At 65.6% G+C, this 17,529-nt stretch overlaps 1 protein-coding gene across 3 annotated transcripts; it reads right to left on the bottom strand.

The window, feature by feature from the left end:
* Nucleotides 1-4,723: 4,723 nt before the first annotated feature.
* Nucleotides 4,724-16,523, bottom strand: MTSS2 (MTSS I-BAR domain containing 2). 3 transcript variants are annotated; one of them, XM_088536520.1, is made up of 14 exons: nt 16,393-16,523; nt 12,798-12,859; nt 12,641-12,714; nt 10,748-10,832; nt 10,536-10,627; nt 10,361-10,435; nt 9,752-9,909; nt 9,445-9,552; nt 9,263-9,360; nt 8,475-8,685; nt 7,516-7,590; nt 7,112-7,288; nt 6,841-7,006; nt 4,724-5,551 (listed from the first exon to the last, which is right to left on the bottom strand). In XM_088536520.1, the coding sequence occupies exons 1-14, from the start codon at nt 16,459-16,461 to the stop codon at nt 4,779-4,781; spliced, it is 2,223 nt and encodes a 740-aa protein (XP_088392646.1). In that variant the 5' UTR covers nt 16,462-16,523; the 3' UTR covers nt 4,724-4,778. The 3 variants fall into 3 exon arrangements, with proteins under 3 accessions (XP_088392646.1, XP_088392647.1, XP_088392648.1); XM_088536521.1 differs by having other exon boundaries at nt 8,475-8,682; XM_088536522.1 differs by having other exon boundaries at nt 8,475-8,601.
* Nucleotides 16,524-17,529: the final 1,006 nt, after the last annotated feature.

Raw genomic sequence — 17,529 nt, 5'->3', positions numbered from 1 at the left:
GACGGCGGAGGGCAGCGGCTGCCTCGCCAGGGGCAGCTCCCATAGGCACCGGGGACCTGGTGCAGCTTGGCCACTGCCTCCCGCCCGCGCAGAGGCTCCGCGCGGCGCCCGCGCGCGGCTGGGATGCCCAACGCGCCCGGAGCAGCCACGGTGCCGCCGGGAGGAGCCGAGGCAGCTGGGCGCTTTGCCAGCCTTCGGCAGGACGGAGAGGGGTGCCCGGGCTCACCCCCTGGCAGGACAGTGGCCCCGGCCGTGTTGGGAGACGCTGGTTTGTCCTGGCTGCAGTGGGTGCAATTTTTTTTTCAGTTTGTTTGTTTGTTTTTATCACTGATTTCCTGTTGTTTTGTATATTTTTCCTCAGCTTTCATTAAAAAATGAAAAATAATAAAAAAAAAGAGGGATAATTTTCTAGCGCTCGTTGCAGATAAGCTTCTGACTGGGTCACCTCAAGGCTCCAACAGTAACCCAAATAAAAGCCAAGCAGACAGAAGCCTCCTCGGCTGCCTCTTCATTCGTGGAGTCCTTCTTCTCCCTCGGCTTTTCGGAAAGGGAGGGAGGGATTTTCCCAAAGACGTCTTGCTCTGGGTCAGAGCCTGTGGCCTCATTTTCTTCCTCCTCTTCCTCTCAGCCCGGCTCCGGGCCGGGCCTCTGCCTCCTCCTTGTGGGGAGCCCCTCCAGCCCAGGAGGACCCATCTGGCCTGGGTTCACAGCCGTGTGGAGGTGCTGGAGGGGAGAGGTGCTCGCCGGGCTGCTGCCCCGCTCAGCGGGTATGTAATCCCCTTAACTAGCACTTATATAGCCTATATATACACATAAGCTATTATATACCTTAGCTGGGGTATCCCCTCTGTGGGCCAAGGCTGTGTGTGGCACCGAAGCTCCTGTGTGGGCACTGGGTGCCTTCTGTGGGGCATCGTGTGACTTGGGGTGACGTCCTCTGCCCAAACCCCGCCAGGCGCAGAGGGCCCCGCGGAGCAAACATGAGGCTTGAACCAGCCTTTTATTAGTGCTGCGATGCCGGCGTAGCGGGTCGGCCGCGGGCGCTGCTCCTCACCACGGCAGGCTCTGCCCTCGCCAGTCGAGGAAGGTGCCATTGCTGGCGGCTGAGAGCGTGGCCAGCACGCGCAGGATGCCCCGCGCGCTCTCCTGCAGCGACACGGGGCCCTGCAGGGCCCAAGGCAAGTGACACGTGAGCCCCGCTCTCCTCCAGCCTCAGCCGCCCCATGTGGAACAAGAGGCCGACATGGAGGAGGGATTCGGGCGAGTGGGATCAGATGTTCCCGTAAGGAATCGTGCGGAAGCTCCCCCCTTCCGGGACTAAGCCTTGCTGCCCCCTGCGCCAGTGGGAGCGCGGGTGCTTGCGGAGCAGCACCCAGTGCAGCCCCACAGCCAGAGCCCAGCTCAGCGCGCCCGGGGTGCCCTCTGCTGACGCACGGACACATTAGCTCAGGCCTATATTCTTAAAAGCAGCACATATATATGTATATATATATATATATATATATAATATATATATATTTATATATATATATGGGGTGGGGGGAACGGGCCCCGGCTGGCAGCGCTCACCGTCTCGTCGTCCATGGGGGGCGTCACGCAGCCAGGGGCCAGGGCCACGCAGAGGATGCCGCTGCTGCCGTACTCCAGGGCCAGACACTTGGTGAGCATGTTGAGCGCGGCCTGGGGATGGGCGGCACCGCGGGTCACCGCGGCGACCTGGGGGAGGGACGAAGCGGGCACCGCGGTGCTGGTACCTTGCTGCAACGGTAGCCGACATCCTGCTCACGCTCCCAGGCTGGCGCGGCCGCGATGGAGCCCAGGTGGCTGGAGAGGTTCACGATGGCCGCCCTGTGGCAGCCCACGGCGCCCCCAGCGCGGGCGGCCTCCAGCAGCAGGGGCAGGAAGGCCTGGGAACACACGTGGGGCCATGGGCGCTGCGGCACGCGGCCAGGGTGGCCGGCGGGGCCGGGCTCACCTGGCACACCTGCAGCGGCCCCACGGCGTGTGCGGCGTAGCTGAGCAGCATGGTCTCCGCTGTCTCGCTGGCCAGCGTGCCGTGCCGCCGCGCGGTGCCTGCACCGCAGAGCAGCACGTTGAGGCCGGCGCCTCGCAGGCGCGCTGACACCGCCGCAGCCGCTGCCTTGATGCTGGCGGGGTCGGTGGCATCTGTCCCCCCGGAAACAAGGCGTCTGGCCAGGCAGTCACCTGGCCAGGCAGTGGAGGCTGCGCTGAGCCCAGCGCAGCCCCCATGCGCTGCCTGAGATGGGGCAGATGCCGCTCGCTTAGTACCCCTGGGAAGGCAGAAGCCAGCGTGGGACCCAGCAGCCCAAGGGACCGTCCCCATCCCTCTGGGGCACCTACCTAGGCGCAGCACGACGACGCCGGGGCTGCCCAAGGCCAGCTCGTTTATGGCCTGCAAGGAGGGAGAGGGGGCTGGCAGTACCATGGGGCGCACCCCATCCCTGTGGTTGTGGTGGGGTTTGGCACCCGCATGGAGGAAGGCGGCTCAGCACACCTCAGTGTCGGGGACGGGTTCCGGCAAGTGCCGGCGGGAGCGGCCCGTCTCCCGGGTGCGATGCTCAAACACCTCCCACCAGCAGCGCCCCCCAGCCCGGTACTCACGTCATCCGCTTCGGGGAGAGGCAAAACCAGCTGCTTCTCCCCAAAAAAGCCCCTGTGGGGGCGGCTGGCGGCACCGTCCTACCTGGCTGCCAGGGTCAAGGCAGGCGGCGAAGAGGTGCTGGGGAGGACTGGGCTGCTCCAGCAGCGCCTTGACCAGCGCCAGGCCCAGGCCACCGTCGCAGCCTGTCACCAACACGCTGCAGGCACCCGCCATCCTGCGCCGCTGCCGCTGCCACCGCTTCTGCGCAGGGTGGGACGCGCGCGAACGGCCTCTGCCACCCCCGGGGGCGGCACCCGGGCGGTTTCGGAGTGATGGAGCAAGAGGGCCTGAATACACCCGGCATCCCCACCCTGTCCCTTCATCCATCCGCGATGCCAGGTGGGATCCGGCTCCTCAGCCCTCCCCAGCACGGCATGGAGCAGCCAGCCCGGTTGTTACAGTACAACTTTTTATTAATACTGGAGTCTTCACAGTGCATTCGTTACTTGTAGCAGTGACTATCGGGCCAGGGAGAGGTGGCGAGGCGGGGGAATGGGAGAATTACCACGAAAACAAAACAAAACAAACAAAAAAGCCCCCCAAAACCAACCAAACGAAAAGCCCCAAGGGAGGGAATAAAAGAAGAGAAGAAAAAAAAGAAACCCGGATGAGGGAAGGAGAGGGAAGCAGAGGCAGAGACAGGAGCACTGGAGTGGGGAAGGGGGGAAATAAATTAAAAAAAAGGAACAAGTTAACAACAGCACCAGAAAAGTTACTTCCGCCGAAAAGCTTTTTTTTTTTTTTTTCTTTTCCAAGGATTTTTTTTGTTGTTCTCTGTACAAAATGAGAAATAAACCCAAAAAGACCCAAACATTTGTCACTTGTCATCATCATTTCTGGTCACAAGAAGGGGCTGGGGTGGGCGGGCCGGGGCGAAGGGTAACTAAGTCATTATTACTAAGACCAAGTAAGAAGGGGACTGCGATGCGACACAGGTCGGGACGGGCGCGAGCTATGTACACCGTGGGGCTGCCGGGGCAGGACGAGCAGGGGGCAAGGGGAGGTTGTGCTTTCTTCAAGGCTCCGAGCGCATCCATGCGGATCGGGTGGCCGGAGTGGCCTCGAGGCAGAGCCGGGTCCTGGTGGCCACAGGACGGGTCCCGCTGCCGGCCCTGTGCTGCGGCCCCCCTCCTGCCCCGCTCCGAGCTGCGGAGGAATTGGGTTAAGGTGGGGGAAAGTGCAAGGAAAGAGATGGAAGGAGAAACAGAGGAAAGGAGAGGAAGGGGAAAAAGAGAAATGAGAGAAAAGGTGCAAAAAGAGAAGGGAAAGAGAGCAGGAAAGAAAGAGGGAAGGAAAAAAAAGCAAAGGAGAAAGAAAGCAGGAAAAAAGAACCAAGGAGAGCAAAAAAGAGAACCAACAAAAGCAAAAGAGCGAAAGGGAAAGAAGAAAGAAAAATTGAGAATCACAAAGAAAAAAGCAAGGAAAAGGTGAAAGAAAGCAAAATGCACATGCAAGAGAAAGCACAAGCAAGAAGGAAAAGGAAAATGCAAGAGGAATAAAGTGAGAAAAGCAAGCAAACGTGAAAACAAGCAAGAGAGAAAGCAAATGCAAGAGAAAGGGAAAGCAAGCAAAAGCAAATGCAAGAGAAAGAGAAAGCAAGCAAGCAAGAGAAAGCAAATGCAAAGGAAAGAGAAAGCAAGCAAGAGAGGAAGCAAGAGAAAGAGAAAGCAAGCAAGCAAGCGAGACAGAAAGAGAAAGAAAGAAAGGAGGAAAAGAAAGCGGGAAGCAGGAAAAGAAAAAGCGAAGAAGGACAGTGAGAAGGCAGGAGGGAAGGACAGACGCCAGCCAGCCTCTGCGGGAGCGGCTGCGTGGTGGCTCGTGGGGACTTGCGAGCTCCTGGGCGCCCCGTGCACATTCTGGTCCCGTGAGTCACCCAGAAGCGCCGGGGAGGCTGCGAGTGAGCAGGGAGTGAGGGACAAGGTACAAAAGGGTCTCGGGACCCGGCTCGGCGCGGGCTTTCAGTCTCTGTGCGGATGCAGGCTCTGCCTCTCCCTCTGCGGAGCAGCCTCCCGCCGGCAGATCTGCTCCTTGGGGCGCTGCTTCGCTCTCTTCCCAGGGACACGGGGCGGCGGGACGGCACGGCGAGGGATGGGGCCGGCGCGGACCAGGGGCTCCATCACAATATCCGTGGGGCCGATCTGTCGTTGGTGACGGTCCTCCGCAGGCGCACGCCGCGCCGGATGGCCACCAGCATGTCTTCGGCCGGGGGGTCCATGGAGGCTGCTGGCGGTGGAGTAGGTGTCTCCTCACCGGGGCCGGGGCCCGACAGCGCCGTAGGGAAGGGGAACTGCCCTTCGCCCAGGGCATGGGCACTGGCCACCAGCTCACCGATCTTCTCCACCAAGCTGTGCCGGTTGGCAGCCAGCTGCTGGTCCTCCTCTTCCTCAGTGGAGAGGTGCTGGCTGGCCCCTGGGTAGACGGAGATCTCCATGACGTTGCTGCCCCAGGCGGTATTGGGGAGGCTCAGCCGCTTGGGCGAAGCTTTGGCAAAATCCATGGTGCCTGGTGAGGCGTCATCAGCGTAAAACACGCACTCTTCGCTGCCTACCCGCGTGGGGCCGGTGTAGCTGGGGGAGTCGGGCACTGTGGGGGTCTTCACGGGGACGATGGGGGGCCGGATGGGGATGGGGCCCGCGTTGGAGAGGGTGCGGCGGACCGAGGGCTTGGTGGAGGGCGTGCGGCGGATGGTGGCGACCCCCGGCGTGGTGCCGGCTGGCAGGTTGGTGCCCGTGGGCAGCCCGGCGGTGGAGGCGGGACGCTTGGTCTGGATCATGCGCCGGTAGTTCTGGGCGATGTTGCTGTTGCGAGGGATGGTGGAGGACTTGTCGAACTCGCTCTGGGGCTCGCACTCCACGTCGCCGTTCACAGAGTAGCAGTCGTAGTCGGAGCCTGGAGAGGGGGAGTCCGGTCAGCACGGCCAGGGGGACAGTGGCAGCCCGCCTGCCACTGCCCGGCCCAGCCACCAGTGTGCCCATAACCAAGCTCAACCACCACTGCTGCAACACGAGCACAGCCCACCTTGGTCACCGCCACCACAACACGGTCCCTGCCAAAGCCCAGCACTGAAGTATGATCCCAGCCACCACCATCACTGCTTGACCACAAATCTGGCCATCACCATCACACCGAAAGCACAGCTGACCCCAGCTGTCACCACCGCGAGATAACAGCCCAGCCCAGCTGTTATCATCACCATGTGCTCACAACCGCCCTAACCATTGCCATCACAGTGTGATCACAAACATAGCTATCACCACCACCACAACACAGTTCCAACCAGCCTCAACCACCGTTATCACGCGATCACAGCCATTCCCAACCATCACCGCAGTGTGGTCACATCCATCACCACGAGGACACGATTACACCCGACCACAACTGTTTCCATGGCTACTTTATCGCCAGCCACCATCCGACACTAGCCCAACTCTCTGGTGCTGAATCACTGCATGCAAACACATTGCCACGAACCACTGCCTTCAGACGGTGTGTCAGGTAACACTGCCTGGCACCACGGGAGCCACCACGGCACACACGGCAGTCACAGCCACCACTGCCAACAGTCAGAACTGCTCCCGCACCACGGGTGACTCCGCCAACGCTCCAAGGACTCATGAAGCGATCGTGGTTTTGTGACACACACCTCAGCACGTGCAGTCGTCATGTCTGCCCACTCTTACCACTCTTACCCCAGAACAGCGCTGCAACCGCAGCCTGGTCCTGCCACGCCGAGCACGGGCCCAAGCACCCAGGAGCACAGCTTCTCCAACAGCACGTGCCCAGGTTGCTCAGCAGGCAGCCTCACGAGTCACGCAACAGGCCCAAACCCTACGCCTCGTCCCACAAAATTGCAACAACTCGCTCTGTGCTGCAACCGTTGGCCCACAACGTTGGCAACAGCCTTGCACTGGCACGGGAAGCAAGGGCAGGGCTGGGGTGCTGGTGGTTCCCGGGGCAGGTGTTGATCACGACACAGCAGAAACATCCACAGGGAGCCCGTGGAGAAGCTAGCACGTTTCTGTGCCAACGTGCGGTGTGGGAGGACTGGCACAGTACCACGTTACACCCAAGGGCATCAGTAACATCCCGCATGGCAACTGCTCCGAAAGGTGCTCACTGCTCTCTCCTGTGGTGCCCCCTTTCCCACTGGGAGCGAGCCAGGCCCGCAGCACTGCTACCTTGGGAAGGGATGGTGTCCTCGGAGCAGGACGGGGTGGTCGTCTGTGTGCTGTAGCCGCTGGAATATTGCAGCGAGTCCCGGCTGCTCTTCTGGTGCTCCAGGCTCAGCCCCCGGGTCAAGACCATGGCCAGGTCGCTGGCAGCGGGGGACACCTCCTCGCCGTGCTGCGGCAGGAGAGGAGTCACCTGTGAGCACCCCAGCGAGCTGGCCACCCCGCCGCGGCCTCGGCTACCCACAGTGCCACGTGGTACCCGCCCCCAGCCCCTCACCTTGGCAGCAATGGTGGCTGGTGACATGCGGGGCCTGGGAGCTTCCTCAACGCTGATGCCCGGGTAGCCCATGGCGGCCGAGGCCATCTCAGCTTCCCGCAGATGCTCCACGCGGTCCTTGCGCCTCTGCAGGGTGCTCACCACGGGCTGCTCGTAGGGGCTGGCCTTGGACCAATCCTGCCAACAGAGCCAGGCACCGGCCGGTGAAACCGGAGAGCCAGGGCAGGAGGAGAGAGGTGGGGACGAGGACGCGCGAGGTGGCACCAACGGGGTGAGTCCTGCTCCAGGGAGCAGGAAGCTGGGCTGGCAGGGGGAGGCAGGGAAGACAAGAGAGGAAGAGGAGGGCCTTGCTGAGGAAGATTCAGCCTCCTCGCCACCGGCCCTGCGGGCAAGCTCGCACTAACCGAGGTGGGGGAGCTGCACTCGCTAACCGACTGGCAGGTCTCCGAGGCCTCCGAGGACGCCGAGCTGGAGGACTTCTGCCGTGCCCGCCGGCCCCCGAGTGGCAGCACCAGCGCGTTGCGCGCGCACAGAGAAGGGAGAGAAGAGAGCTGGTTAAGAAGCGGGCGCATGCAGCGGGCGCCGGGGCCGCGCGGCGTGGCGGCCCCGCGCCGGGTTAGAGGCTGCGGGCGCAGCGACATGCACGCGGCCCCCAGCGCAGCGGGCGGCTGCCCCCAGCCATGCACCTCGCATGCCGCCCCCCCTGCCCACGTGCACAGGGGCAAGGAGCAGGATTTGCCCCCTTTTTGCCCCAGAAACGGGGACGTGTGCCCAGCAGAGGGGAAGGCGTCCTGGCTTCATCACTCCCCCGAGGTCCCTTGCAAGGTGCTGGCTGTGAAGCGGGCTTCCTGGGGCTGCATTTTGGGGCAGACGCTGAATTTGGGGCTCGCTGCTGCAGACGGGGGATGTGTGAACAGGGGCATGGGCAGCCAGCGGCCGGGCACACCGGGCAGAAGCGACACAGCTGGGGCCAGTGCTGACGACTGGCGTCTCCGACGGCATCTTGGCTGGCACCAAGGATCTGCCAGGGGGATGCAGGGCCGAGAGCTGTCCTGGCCAGGGACCGGCAAGAAGTGGCCTCTGGCTCATTGCGGGGCTTGTGGGATCGGGAAATACCCTGTTTCCTGACCGAATACCCCGTTTCCTGACTGCGGGGTGAATGACAAACCCCCTGCCTGGGGGAACAGCCTGGCCTGAGCAGGGTAGTCTTCCCCCTCCTGCATTTTTCTCTCCTGCGATGCTGTTGCCCACCTGGGAATGTGCCGCTGGACGGGATCCCTACATCTCACCCACTCCTTTTACAGAGGGGCAAACTGAGGGACTGAGCAGGGCTGCGCCCAGCGCCCGGTCCCTCCTCCCTTACCTGGCTGGTGATGTCCGAGGGCATCGGAGAAGGTGGTTTGGAGTAGGTGGCGTCCTGGGAGATGAAGCCCGAGTCGTGCGAGGAGACGCTGGACAGACGCGTGCCCGCGTTGACCGGCTGCGCCAGGCTGCGGTAGCGATAGGTGGAACTTGGTGAGCAAGTTTGGGACCCGCCGGACCACGGGATGCCACCCTTGGCACCGCTCACGCTGCTGGGGTGGGCATGGGGGGGATGGCGGCGGGGGGACGGTGGGAGAGACGATGCAAAGGAAGGAAAAGAGAGTTTAAGACAGAGGTAGGCTCCACGGCTTCCCCCGGGAGAGGAGCCAAGCCACGAGGCAGGGCCGCCAGTGCGTGCCCCATGCAGTCCCCCCATCCCGGCCATGCCGGGTGCCTCTCCGGCTGGGAAAACTGAGGCACCCGGCCCCTCAACGTCCCTGTCCCTGCCAGAGCTTCCCACCTGCCTCGGTGGCAGGGGAGGAACGGGTTGGGCAACGGGGGACCGTCCCTCACTCTGGATGTCCCCTGGGCTGCGTGGGGACACGCCAACCCCACCCCTGCCCCGCTGAGAGCCACGAGTGCTGGGAACCAGCCTGGCACGTGGCCTCGTGGGGGCTGCGGACCATGAGCTAAGGCTCTCCCAGCACGACGAGCATCGCCAGTGAGGGGTTTGCTGGAGCTCAGAGTCACATGGCTGCGTGCCGGCCCTGTCCCGCATCCCCTTCCCGTGCGAGCAGCACCCCACGCACAGGGGGACACGCGGCCCCGGCTCCCGAGGCCCCAGCGCACCTGCACATGCTGGACTTGCGGGAGCTGGAGCTGCTGGGAGAGGACGGAGGCGTCTGGTAGGACCAGCTGTAGTCAGAGCCCTTCAAGTCCTTGATGACCTGCCGCAGGGAGGTGCGGGGTTAATGCTGGAGAGAGGCCCGTGTCCTCCCCTGCTCGCGAGGCCGCGGTGGCCTGGGTCTCACCTGCTCGCTGGCGGGGGGCAGCTTGTGGGGCTCAGCTGTGAGCACCACCAGGTCGTCGATGATGCCCTGCAGGTGGGTGATCTCTCCCAGCATGGTGATCTCGCCGTTCTGGAGGCGGTGGGAGGCGTCAGCGCCCGGATCCCGGGCACCCGGCGCCTTCCAGCGCCGCTCGGCCGCAAAAACCCCTGGCCCTGCCATACTCCAAAGGCACAGACGGGGCCTCCAGGCCGGTGGGGCATGCCAGGGGGCTTCTGAGCCCCATGCCAGCACCTGGGACGTGGCGCCCAGCCGGGACGCCGGCACTTACCACCACGGGCTGCAGGAAGGTGATGAAGGTGCAGAAGCGGCCCCGCTCCTCGATGAGCGCCTTGCGCACCGCCTGCTTCTCCGTCTCCTCCAGCAGCAGGTACATGTCATTGACGTCCTGCAGCGCGTTGTCCAGCTGGGGCTGCAGGTCCCCCTTGCCTGCGAGTGAGTGGACAGAGCCCGGAGGCATCGAGCGAGGCCCGGGGCGGCTTCTCCTGTCACCCCTGGCCCCGGAGTTGGCACCAAGAGCCCTTTCAGGCGCTGCCGAGTGACCTTTCCCGTGGGAGACAGCCGGACAAGCGGAGCAGGGCACGGAGCCACCAGGGCAGAGGGGCCGTGGGGAGGCTGCAGTGGATGCGGTGCAATGGAGGGGCCGGGAAGAGGCAGAGGAAGGAAGCAGAGAGGGGGCAGCGGGAGCGCGCGGCCGGGGCGGGCGCCGGCGTTGCACTTACCCAGCAGCTCTACGGGGAGGATGTGGAAGGGAGGAAGGAGACAGAGACAGAGAAGGAGACAGAGAAAGATCGTGTGAATGGCGGCTCCTGCGCCCCCAGCGCCCTGCGCGCCGGTGCCCGGCGCCCTTCCCACGACATCCCCCACCGTCCCCGCTCACCTTTGCGGGCCTTTTTCTGGAGCTTGAGGGTGTCGGAGGATTTCTTCTTGATCTCGTGCCGGGCGCGCTTGTACTCTGCGGGCACGGGAGCGCCGTGAGGGGGGACACGGCATGCGGCTCCCCCCTGCCTGGGCACCCATCACTGCGGGCACCCTCCCGGCCCCGGCGCCAGCACCTTTTGCGTGGTCCTTGTCCAGCTGGTTGGCCGTTTTCTTCCAGTCCTCAATCCTGTCCTGCAACGGGGTGATGAGGCTCTCCATGAGGGCGCTGCAGTGGGGCGAGAGAGGCAGAGATGGTGGGTGCCAGCAGGGAGAGCGGCTCCAGAGCTGGTGAGGCCCCGGGCATGAGAGCTGAGGCCGGCCCCGCTTGCGACACCCGCGCGCTTACTTGGTGAACTGCCGGAGCTTGGCCTCGATGCTGCGGTGCCTCATGCACATGCGGGTGAGCGCCGAGCCGATGTCACGTGTGGCCCCTGGGAGGGAAAGGGAGACATCGCTGAGACTGCCGGGGACCGTCCCCCGCAATCCCGGCTGAGTCCTTCTCTCCCAGCTCAATCCTGGGAATCAGTGCTCCCCTGGGCGGGCAGGAGCGGTGCTGCAACGCGTTGGCAAGTGGGAGCTTCCCAGTGAAACAGCTGATAACTCTGAAACCTAAAGACGGCCACAGCGTGGCAGTGCTGCAGAGGCAGCGAGTGGCCATCCCGTGCTCCCGTGGCGTGGGAATGATGTTCCGCCCTTGGCTCCCCCAGCCGCTCCGCGTGGCAGGTCCCATCGACCCCCCCCTGCCCCCCGTTCCAATCCCGGAGCTGGCTGTCCCGAGCACCAAAGGATGGTGACACGGCCTCAGGACCCCCATCCCTGCTCACCCTGGCGCCTCCTGGCCCCCGACTGGCTACCCCATCCCCGCTGACATCCCCATGAGCGGGGCTGCGCCGGACACCTGGGCCCTTTCCTCCCAGTGCCAGGGCCGCCCTGTGCTCCCTTGCTCGGGGAAGTCTCTTAATCTGGCTCCTAATGCTCTTATTCCGGATCCTCCGGCTCTTAATCTGATCCCCTCCCCGCGCACTCACACATGTAGGCGGCCAAGAGGCTATCGAGTGCACGTCGGAAAACACCCCGGAGCGGAAAGACGGCAGCGAGGCAGGGCCAGGGCTCGCTGCAGACAGCCCCACCTCGGCGTCTGCATCCGCATCCGCCTTGCTCCCTGCCTCAGTTTCCCCAAGAAACCTTGGGAAAAACCCGAATGCCTGAAGTGCCCTGGGTGCGAGGTGGTCGTGGGATGCGGTTCCTGCCTTCCCTGCTCATGGCCAAGGCAACCGGTTGGCACGATACAGCAGCCTCCGGCCAGCGCGAGAGCTGCGCCGGGCAGGGAGGATCCCGGCCGGGCACCGCGTCCTTCCCAGCTGGAGCAGCCCTGGGCAGCAGCTGCCTGGGCTGCTCTGCCTCAGATCTCCCGGCTTTGGGCGCCAAATGTTGCCCGCTGCCCGGTGCAGAGGCCGCGGAGGGAGGCGCTGGCAGCGGTGGCAGCCGGCCTGGCGCCCCGGGCAGCTGAGGGGAACCGGGGGAGCCCTAATCCGCGCAGTGCAGTGGGCTAGTGTGTTGGGAGGCAAATCTGATCCCTGCTCAAGCTGCCTCCTCCTCCTCCTCCTCCTCCCGCGCGGCTCCAGATGGCCTGCATGCCGCGAGTCTGCAAAACAGCCCAGGACCATCTGCTTGGCAGAAGCCGGGCGGTGGGAAGCGGGCGCCTCGCTGCCAGGGTGGGAGCGGGCACCCCGGCGAGGCCACCGTGGCCCCTGCGCCCGCAGCCGCCGCCGGGGCTGAGCCACAGCCCGTGCTGCCAACCCCCCCGGGCGGCGGTGGCCACGGTCCCAGGGAGGCAGAAAGTCCCTCTCTGGGAAGGACCGCGCTGGAGGGAGGCGCAGGGACATCCGGGACGAGCGCAGGCCAGACCTCCAGTCTCAGCTCTGCACTCGACCATCTCCTTGCAAGCCCGTTCTCATGCTCGCTTGGAGCACGAGTGCCAGCGGAGGCACCCAGGGGCTCCTGACCACCCGGTCTCACCTGGCGGGGACCGGCTGCCACGCGGGTGTCCTGGGGGTGCCCCCCCCCGCTGACCTCTTTTCCGCCCCGCAATCCCGCTTTGCTCGCGCCCTGCTCGCCAATCTCCTGTAATCGCGGCGCGCATCTGCCCACGGCCGCCCCTAATGCCCGTGGGCCTCGCGGGGTGGCGCGTGGCTGGGTGGCAAGGCCGGCGAGCCTCGGGGCTTCCAGCAGGACCTACCTCGGGTGTTGGTGGCCATGTCGGCCACTTTCTGGAAGGCATCGAGGAAGGCGACGGCGGCCAGCACTGTAGTCCTGGGGTGGGAAGAGGGGGACAGGGCTGAGCCATGTCACCCATGAGTGACACGGGCCCCATCGCGGCATCGGTGGCCACTCACCTGAGCTGGGAGTGCAGCTTGGTCGCCTTGGAGTTGAAGTCCTCCCAGATGGGGTAAGAGCTCTGAAAGGAGGGAAGGAGGGAGTGAGGACAACGGAGGCCGTCTCGGCGCCGCTGGTTCCCCCATGCCGGGCAAACCCCTCCGCGCCCAGGCACGTGGGGCTACCAACTGCGGCTGGATGGTAGCCAGGGGTGGCCGCCCAGCAGGGCCCTGCAGACTGTAACGCCGTGTGCCAGGGGCAACACCGTGGCCCTGGGCATACAGAGGGCTGCCCGTGTGGCTTCTCTGATGGCCAATAAGCGGCGGTGCCCGCTGCTGGCGCACGAGTGGGGAAACTGAGGCAGGCGGCGCGGGAGAGCTGTAGCCATCGGCACGGGGAGGGAGCCAGCAGGAGAAGGGAGCCCAATTCCCACTGCCAGCGTCAGATGGTGAAATCCAGGTAAGAAAACCCAAAAAAAGGAGAATAAGAAAAGCTGCTCGGGAGCAAACTGGCTGCTCAGGTCATCTCTGCCCAGCTCTCAGAGCCCCCAGAGCCCTGATGCCGCCAAGAGCCCCCTGCTCCCCATCCCACATCCCAGTGCCCGCCCCGGGCAGCGGCCGAAGCTTTTGGGAGTCCTCAAGAAGCACCCAAGGGCTGAGCGGGGCTGGAGAGCAGGTCGGGGCTCTCAAGTCCTTCATGGGACCGTTGTGGGATCGGAGATGCTGCTCGTTCGCCCCGTGTACAGGGGACAGAGACGGGTGCTGGATAGACCATCCCGATGCCACCTCTGCAAGGTCATCCCGGCAGGACCATCCAGGTGCCACCACGGTGTTGCCGTCCCGGTGAGGCCATCCCAGCAAGGCCAGTCCCAGCAAGGCTAATCCCAGCGCTATCCAAGTGCCACCAGCCCAACAAGGCCATTCCCAGGAGGACACCCCAGTGCAGTCCCAGTGAGGTTGGGCCCAGCGAGAACATTTCTCCGAGGCCGATCCAGGTGCTACCTTGACGAGGCCAATCCTGGCACCACTGCTTTGGTGCCATCCGCGCAAGGCCCTGCTGGCGTTGTGCCCCTTTGGTGGCAACATGTGGGCTGTGCTCCAAGGACAGGGTATGCATTTGCCTCCAGATCCAGATGGCTCCACACTGCCATCTCCCACAGCCCCAGGGGGCAAATTCCTCTGCGATGGACGAGGATGCTCCTCAGGGAGGAGGACCGGGGGACAAGGACGCGCCAAGGTCATGGCTGCACCGACAGGACGAGAGGCCACGGGAATGCAGAGGGCTCCGGCCTGGATCCTCCCAAGGGGAGGCCAATGGATGCCAAAAAGCCGCCAGCGACCGAGTCGTGCGCTTGGCTGCGTGCATCGCTGTCATCCCCTGCAGCCGCCGGGTATTTTCACTCCTGACTGCAATCGGTCGCAAATGAAAGAGGAGGGAGGTCGCCAAAACGTCACTTGTGGGGAGCGAGGGCAGCCCCCAGGCGGGCGCGAAGCCTTCGGCCTCACACACTCCTTGGTGGGGCGGGCAGTGCGGGGACGCACCCTGTGCTGAGGAGCGCAGCACCCTGGTGTGCCCCTCGCCCCGCCGGCCCCGGCCACGCGGCACCTCCCCTCCGCGGGAAAACACCCACGGAGCCTTCCTCCCCCTGCCCCGGGCGAAAAATATTTTGATACATATTTATGAAATAAAAATAAATCAGCACAGGTTTTCCCACTGCAGAAAGCCTCGGGTTGGGCTGCGGGGCCGGGGCCGCGGCAGGGAGGCCGGGAGCGCGCGGGATGTGAGCAGTGACTTGTACCGGGGCTGACAGCACCTTTTTTTATGTATCTTTATTTTTATTTCTGGGCGCTGGAGCCCTGGGACAGCCCCATTCTGGCTGGAGCCCTGGGGCAGCTCCCGCTTGCGCTTCCTCCGGCTCAGCGGGGAATGCAGCAGAGGGACCCCCTCCCCACTGAGCATCCTCAGCACCTCCGTCCTCGCCTCCGTTTCAAGGGCACCGGCGGGTGCCAGCGGGCGCCTGCCCGGGACTGTGCTGCTCTTCCCACCCCCCAGTGCCCTGAGCATCCTCGGTCCCTGAGGACGTGGCCCTTTTCCCTCTGCTTCCGGACCAGCTCTCCCGAATCCGCCGCCTCCTCCCTGCTCCTATCTGGGCACCAGGGCCCAGAGCCACCCAGAGATGGCCCGGACGGCGGGTGCCACCCCAGGGTGCAGCACCCACAGCGCCTGGCACCCTGAGCCTCCCTGGACACGTGTTGCCCTGCGCCCGCCGGTGCCTGGGGGCCAGGAAAACCTTGGATTTTCCCACTGGAGGGCTTTTTTTTCCCGCAGTACTGTGCCGGAACCCTGGTCTGGCATCACATCGCGCCCAGCCGCCCGCCTCTGAAGGGGTTAATCTCCTTCCCGGCTCGGCTTTTATTTTTTTTCTCCCCCTCCCTTGCTCTGGCAATGACAGCATTGTCTGGACTGGCTGCAGCGAGGAGCCGGAGGAAGAAGAGGAGGAGGAGGAGGAGGAGGAGGAGGAAGAGCGCTCTGCCTCCCGGAGCGAATGTGGCCGGGAGCCGGCGAGCCGCGGGGCAGGGCTGGCAGCGCTGCCCCCCAAGCCCCTCCGCACCTCTGCTTGGCCCCGGCCCTCTGCCAGAAAAACGCCCCCGGCCCCCTCCTTTTTTTTTTCTTCCTTTTTTCCTTTTTTTTTTTTTTTTTCAGTCAGAACCAAAACAACAAGGGGGGGGAATTGCTGTTTCTAACGGTGGCCCCATCCTGCCCCTGGGGACAGGGACTGGGCAGCGGGGTGCGGAGCGGGGCCGGAGCCCAGCGCCCTTGTGGCTCGTTGGGAGCCGGGGCTGGGGGGGGACACAGCGATGCCAGGAGGGGCCGCGGCGGCCGCCGCGGTGCCCGCTGCGCCCGGTGCCACCCGCGGCACCCGGCTGCGATGCCCAGTGCGGGGCTGCTCCCCACCGCGGCATCCCGACACGGGGCTGATCCCGGCTCCGAGACGTGGCGTGGGGCTGATAGGGGCTCCGATCCCCTACGCGCGGCTCCGATACGCCAGTGCGGGGCCCTGGTGTCCAGCGCGGAGCTCCGAGGCGTGATGGGGGCTGCTCCCGGGAGCGGAACACCGCCGTGGGGCTGGAGGAGCTCCGATACCCGCCGTGGGGCTGAGAGGGGCTCCGATACCCGCCGTGGGGCTGAGCGGGGCTCCGATACCAGCCGTGGGGCTGAGGGGGCTCCGATACCCGCCGTGGGACTGGGGGGGCTCCGATGCCCATTGCGGGGCTGACGCAGGGCTCCGATACTCGCCGTGGGGCTGAGGGGGGCTCCGATACCCGCCGTGGGGCTGAGGGGGCTCCGATGCCCATTGCGGGGCTGACGCAGGGCTCCGATACCCGACGCGGGGGCTCCGATACCCGACGTGGGGTCCCGATATCGCAGAGCGGCGCCGATCGCCGATGCGGGTGCCCCACGAAGGGCTCCGAGCCCCGCGGCGGGCAGACACCCGTGGCGGGTGCGGACCCCCGCCGCGCTCCCGGCGCTGCCCCCCGCCGCGCTGCCGCTGCCGGCAGAGGTTTCTGTTTGGTCGCCGCTGTCACGGCGGATCTGGGGCTGGGGGGCTCCTACCTTCATGTCGTTGATGATGGCCTGGAAGAGGCCGCCGAGGGCGCCGCACTCCTTCTCGGCCGTGTCCATGGCGGCGCTGCGGCAGCCCGGGCCGGGCGGCGCCGCCGGGCTCAGCGGCGGGCCGGGCTGCGCGGCGGCGGCGGCGGCGGCGGCGGGGCCGGGCGGGGCCGGGCGGGCGGGGCGGCGCGGGGCATCGCCCCCCCCGGGCGCCCCCCTGGCGGCGGAGCGGGGCGGAGCGGGGAGCGGAGCGCGGACGGGAGCGGGGACGGCAGCGGGGACGGCAGCGGGGCGCGGGGAGCGGCGCCGAGCGGGGCGCAGCGGCGCGGAGCGGAGCGCGGCGCCCGGGGCGGTGGCGCGGGGCGGAGCGGGGCGGGCGCTGCGCGGCACATGCGCCGCCGCGGGGCCTGGAGGGACGGAGGGAAGGGGGGGGGTCCTCGGGGGCAGCCGCGGGGATGCCGCGGGGGCGGCCCCGGGAGCACGGGGGGCTGCCCAGGAAGCGGCCCCGCGGGGGCTGCGCGGCCACCCCAGAGATGGGGGGGTCCCAGGGGAGCCCCCGCGTTGGCAGCAGGGAGCCCCCGAGGGGGTCCTCGGGGTGCTGGGCCCAGGCAGTGGCAGCGGGGCCCTGGTTTGCACCACCGCGAGGGCCCTCTGAGGCTGCCTGGCCGCCCTGAGAACCGATGCAGCGAGTTGCGCCCCGAGGGGCACTGCTGCGGGCTCCTCGCAGCAGGACCGGGCCAGCACCTCTCCCCGGGCCGGGCGGCTGCGAGCAGATCGCCCCGTGCCGAAGGGCCGGCTGTTAACATGAACCTGCCGGGCCGCCTCTGGAAAGGCCTTTCCCCGGGAATGACAGGAATGTCTTTATCCTGGCCAAAAACAAGGCTGGGTGCCGGGCTGCTAAGGAAACCCACTGCTGGAGCCCAGCTCCGCTGCAAACAGCCATAGAAACGGGCGCGCAGGAGACTCGGGTTGTCCCCAAGGCCTCCATGCGCCGCCGGGAGAGGGTCTCGGAGAGCGGGCTGGCCCCTGGGACCCTTAATCCTGGTGTCCTGCTGCCCGGCTTCCCCTCCGGCCGAGGCCTCCCTGGGGAAGAGCTCGCGAGGAAGAGCACACGGGACGGCCACACTCTGCATCGCTCTT

The sequence above is a fragment of the Tinamus guttatus genome, unplaced genomic scaffold (genome assembly GCF_059628265.1).
Source record: "Tinamus guttatus ecotype Peru unplaced genomic scaffold, ASM5962826v1 Tinamus_guttatus_pri_ptg000674l, whole genome shotgun sequence".
Classification (NCBI taxonomy): domain Eukaryota; kingdom Metazoa; phylum Chordata; class Aves; order Tinamiformes; family Tinamidae; genus Tinamus; species Tinamus guttatus.
This window is presented reverse-complemented; position numbering and strand designations above follow the sequence as displayed.

Coding starts and splice junctions, on each gene's coding strand:
- MTSS2 (XM_088536520.1), bottom strand. CDS start 16,461: ATGGACACGGCCGAGAAGGAGTGCGGCGCCCTCGGCGGCCTCTTCCAG. Junction 9,553..9,751: donor CCTTCCTGCAGCCCGTGGTG/GTAAGTGCCGGC, acceptor CACCGCCTCCAG/AACGGCGAGATCACCATGCT. Junction 7,289..7,515: donor AGTGCAGCTCCCCCACCTCG/GTTAGTGCGAGC, acceptor CTCTGTTGGCAG/GATTGGTCCAAGGCCAGCCC.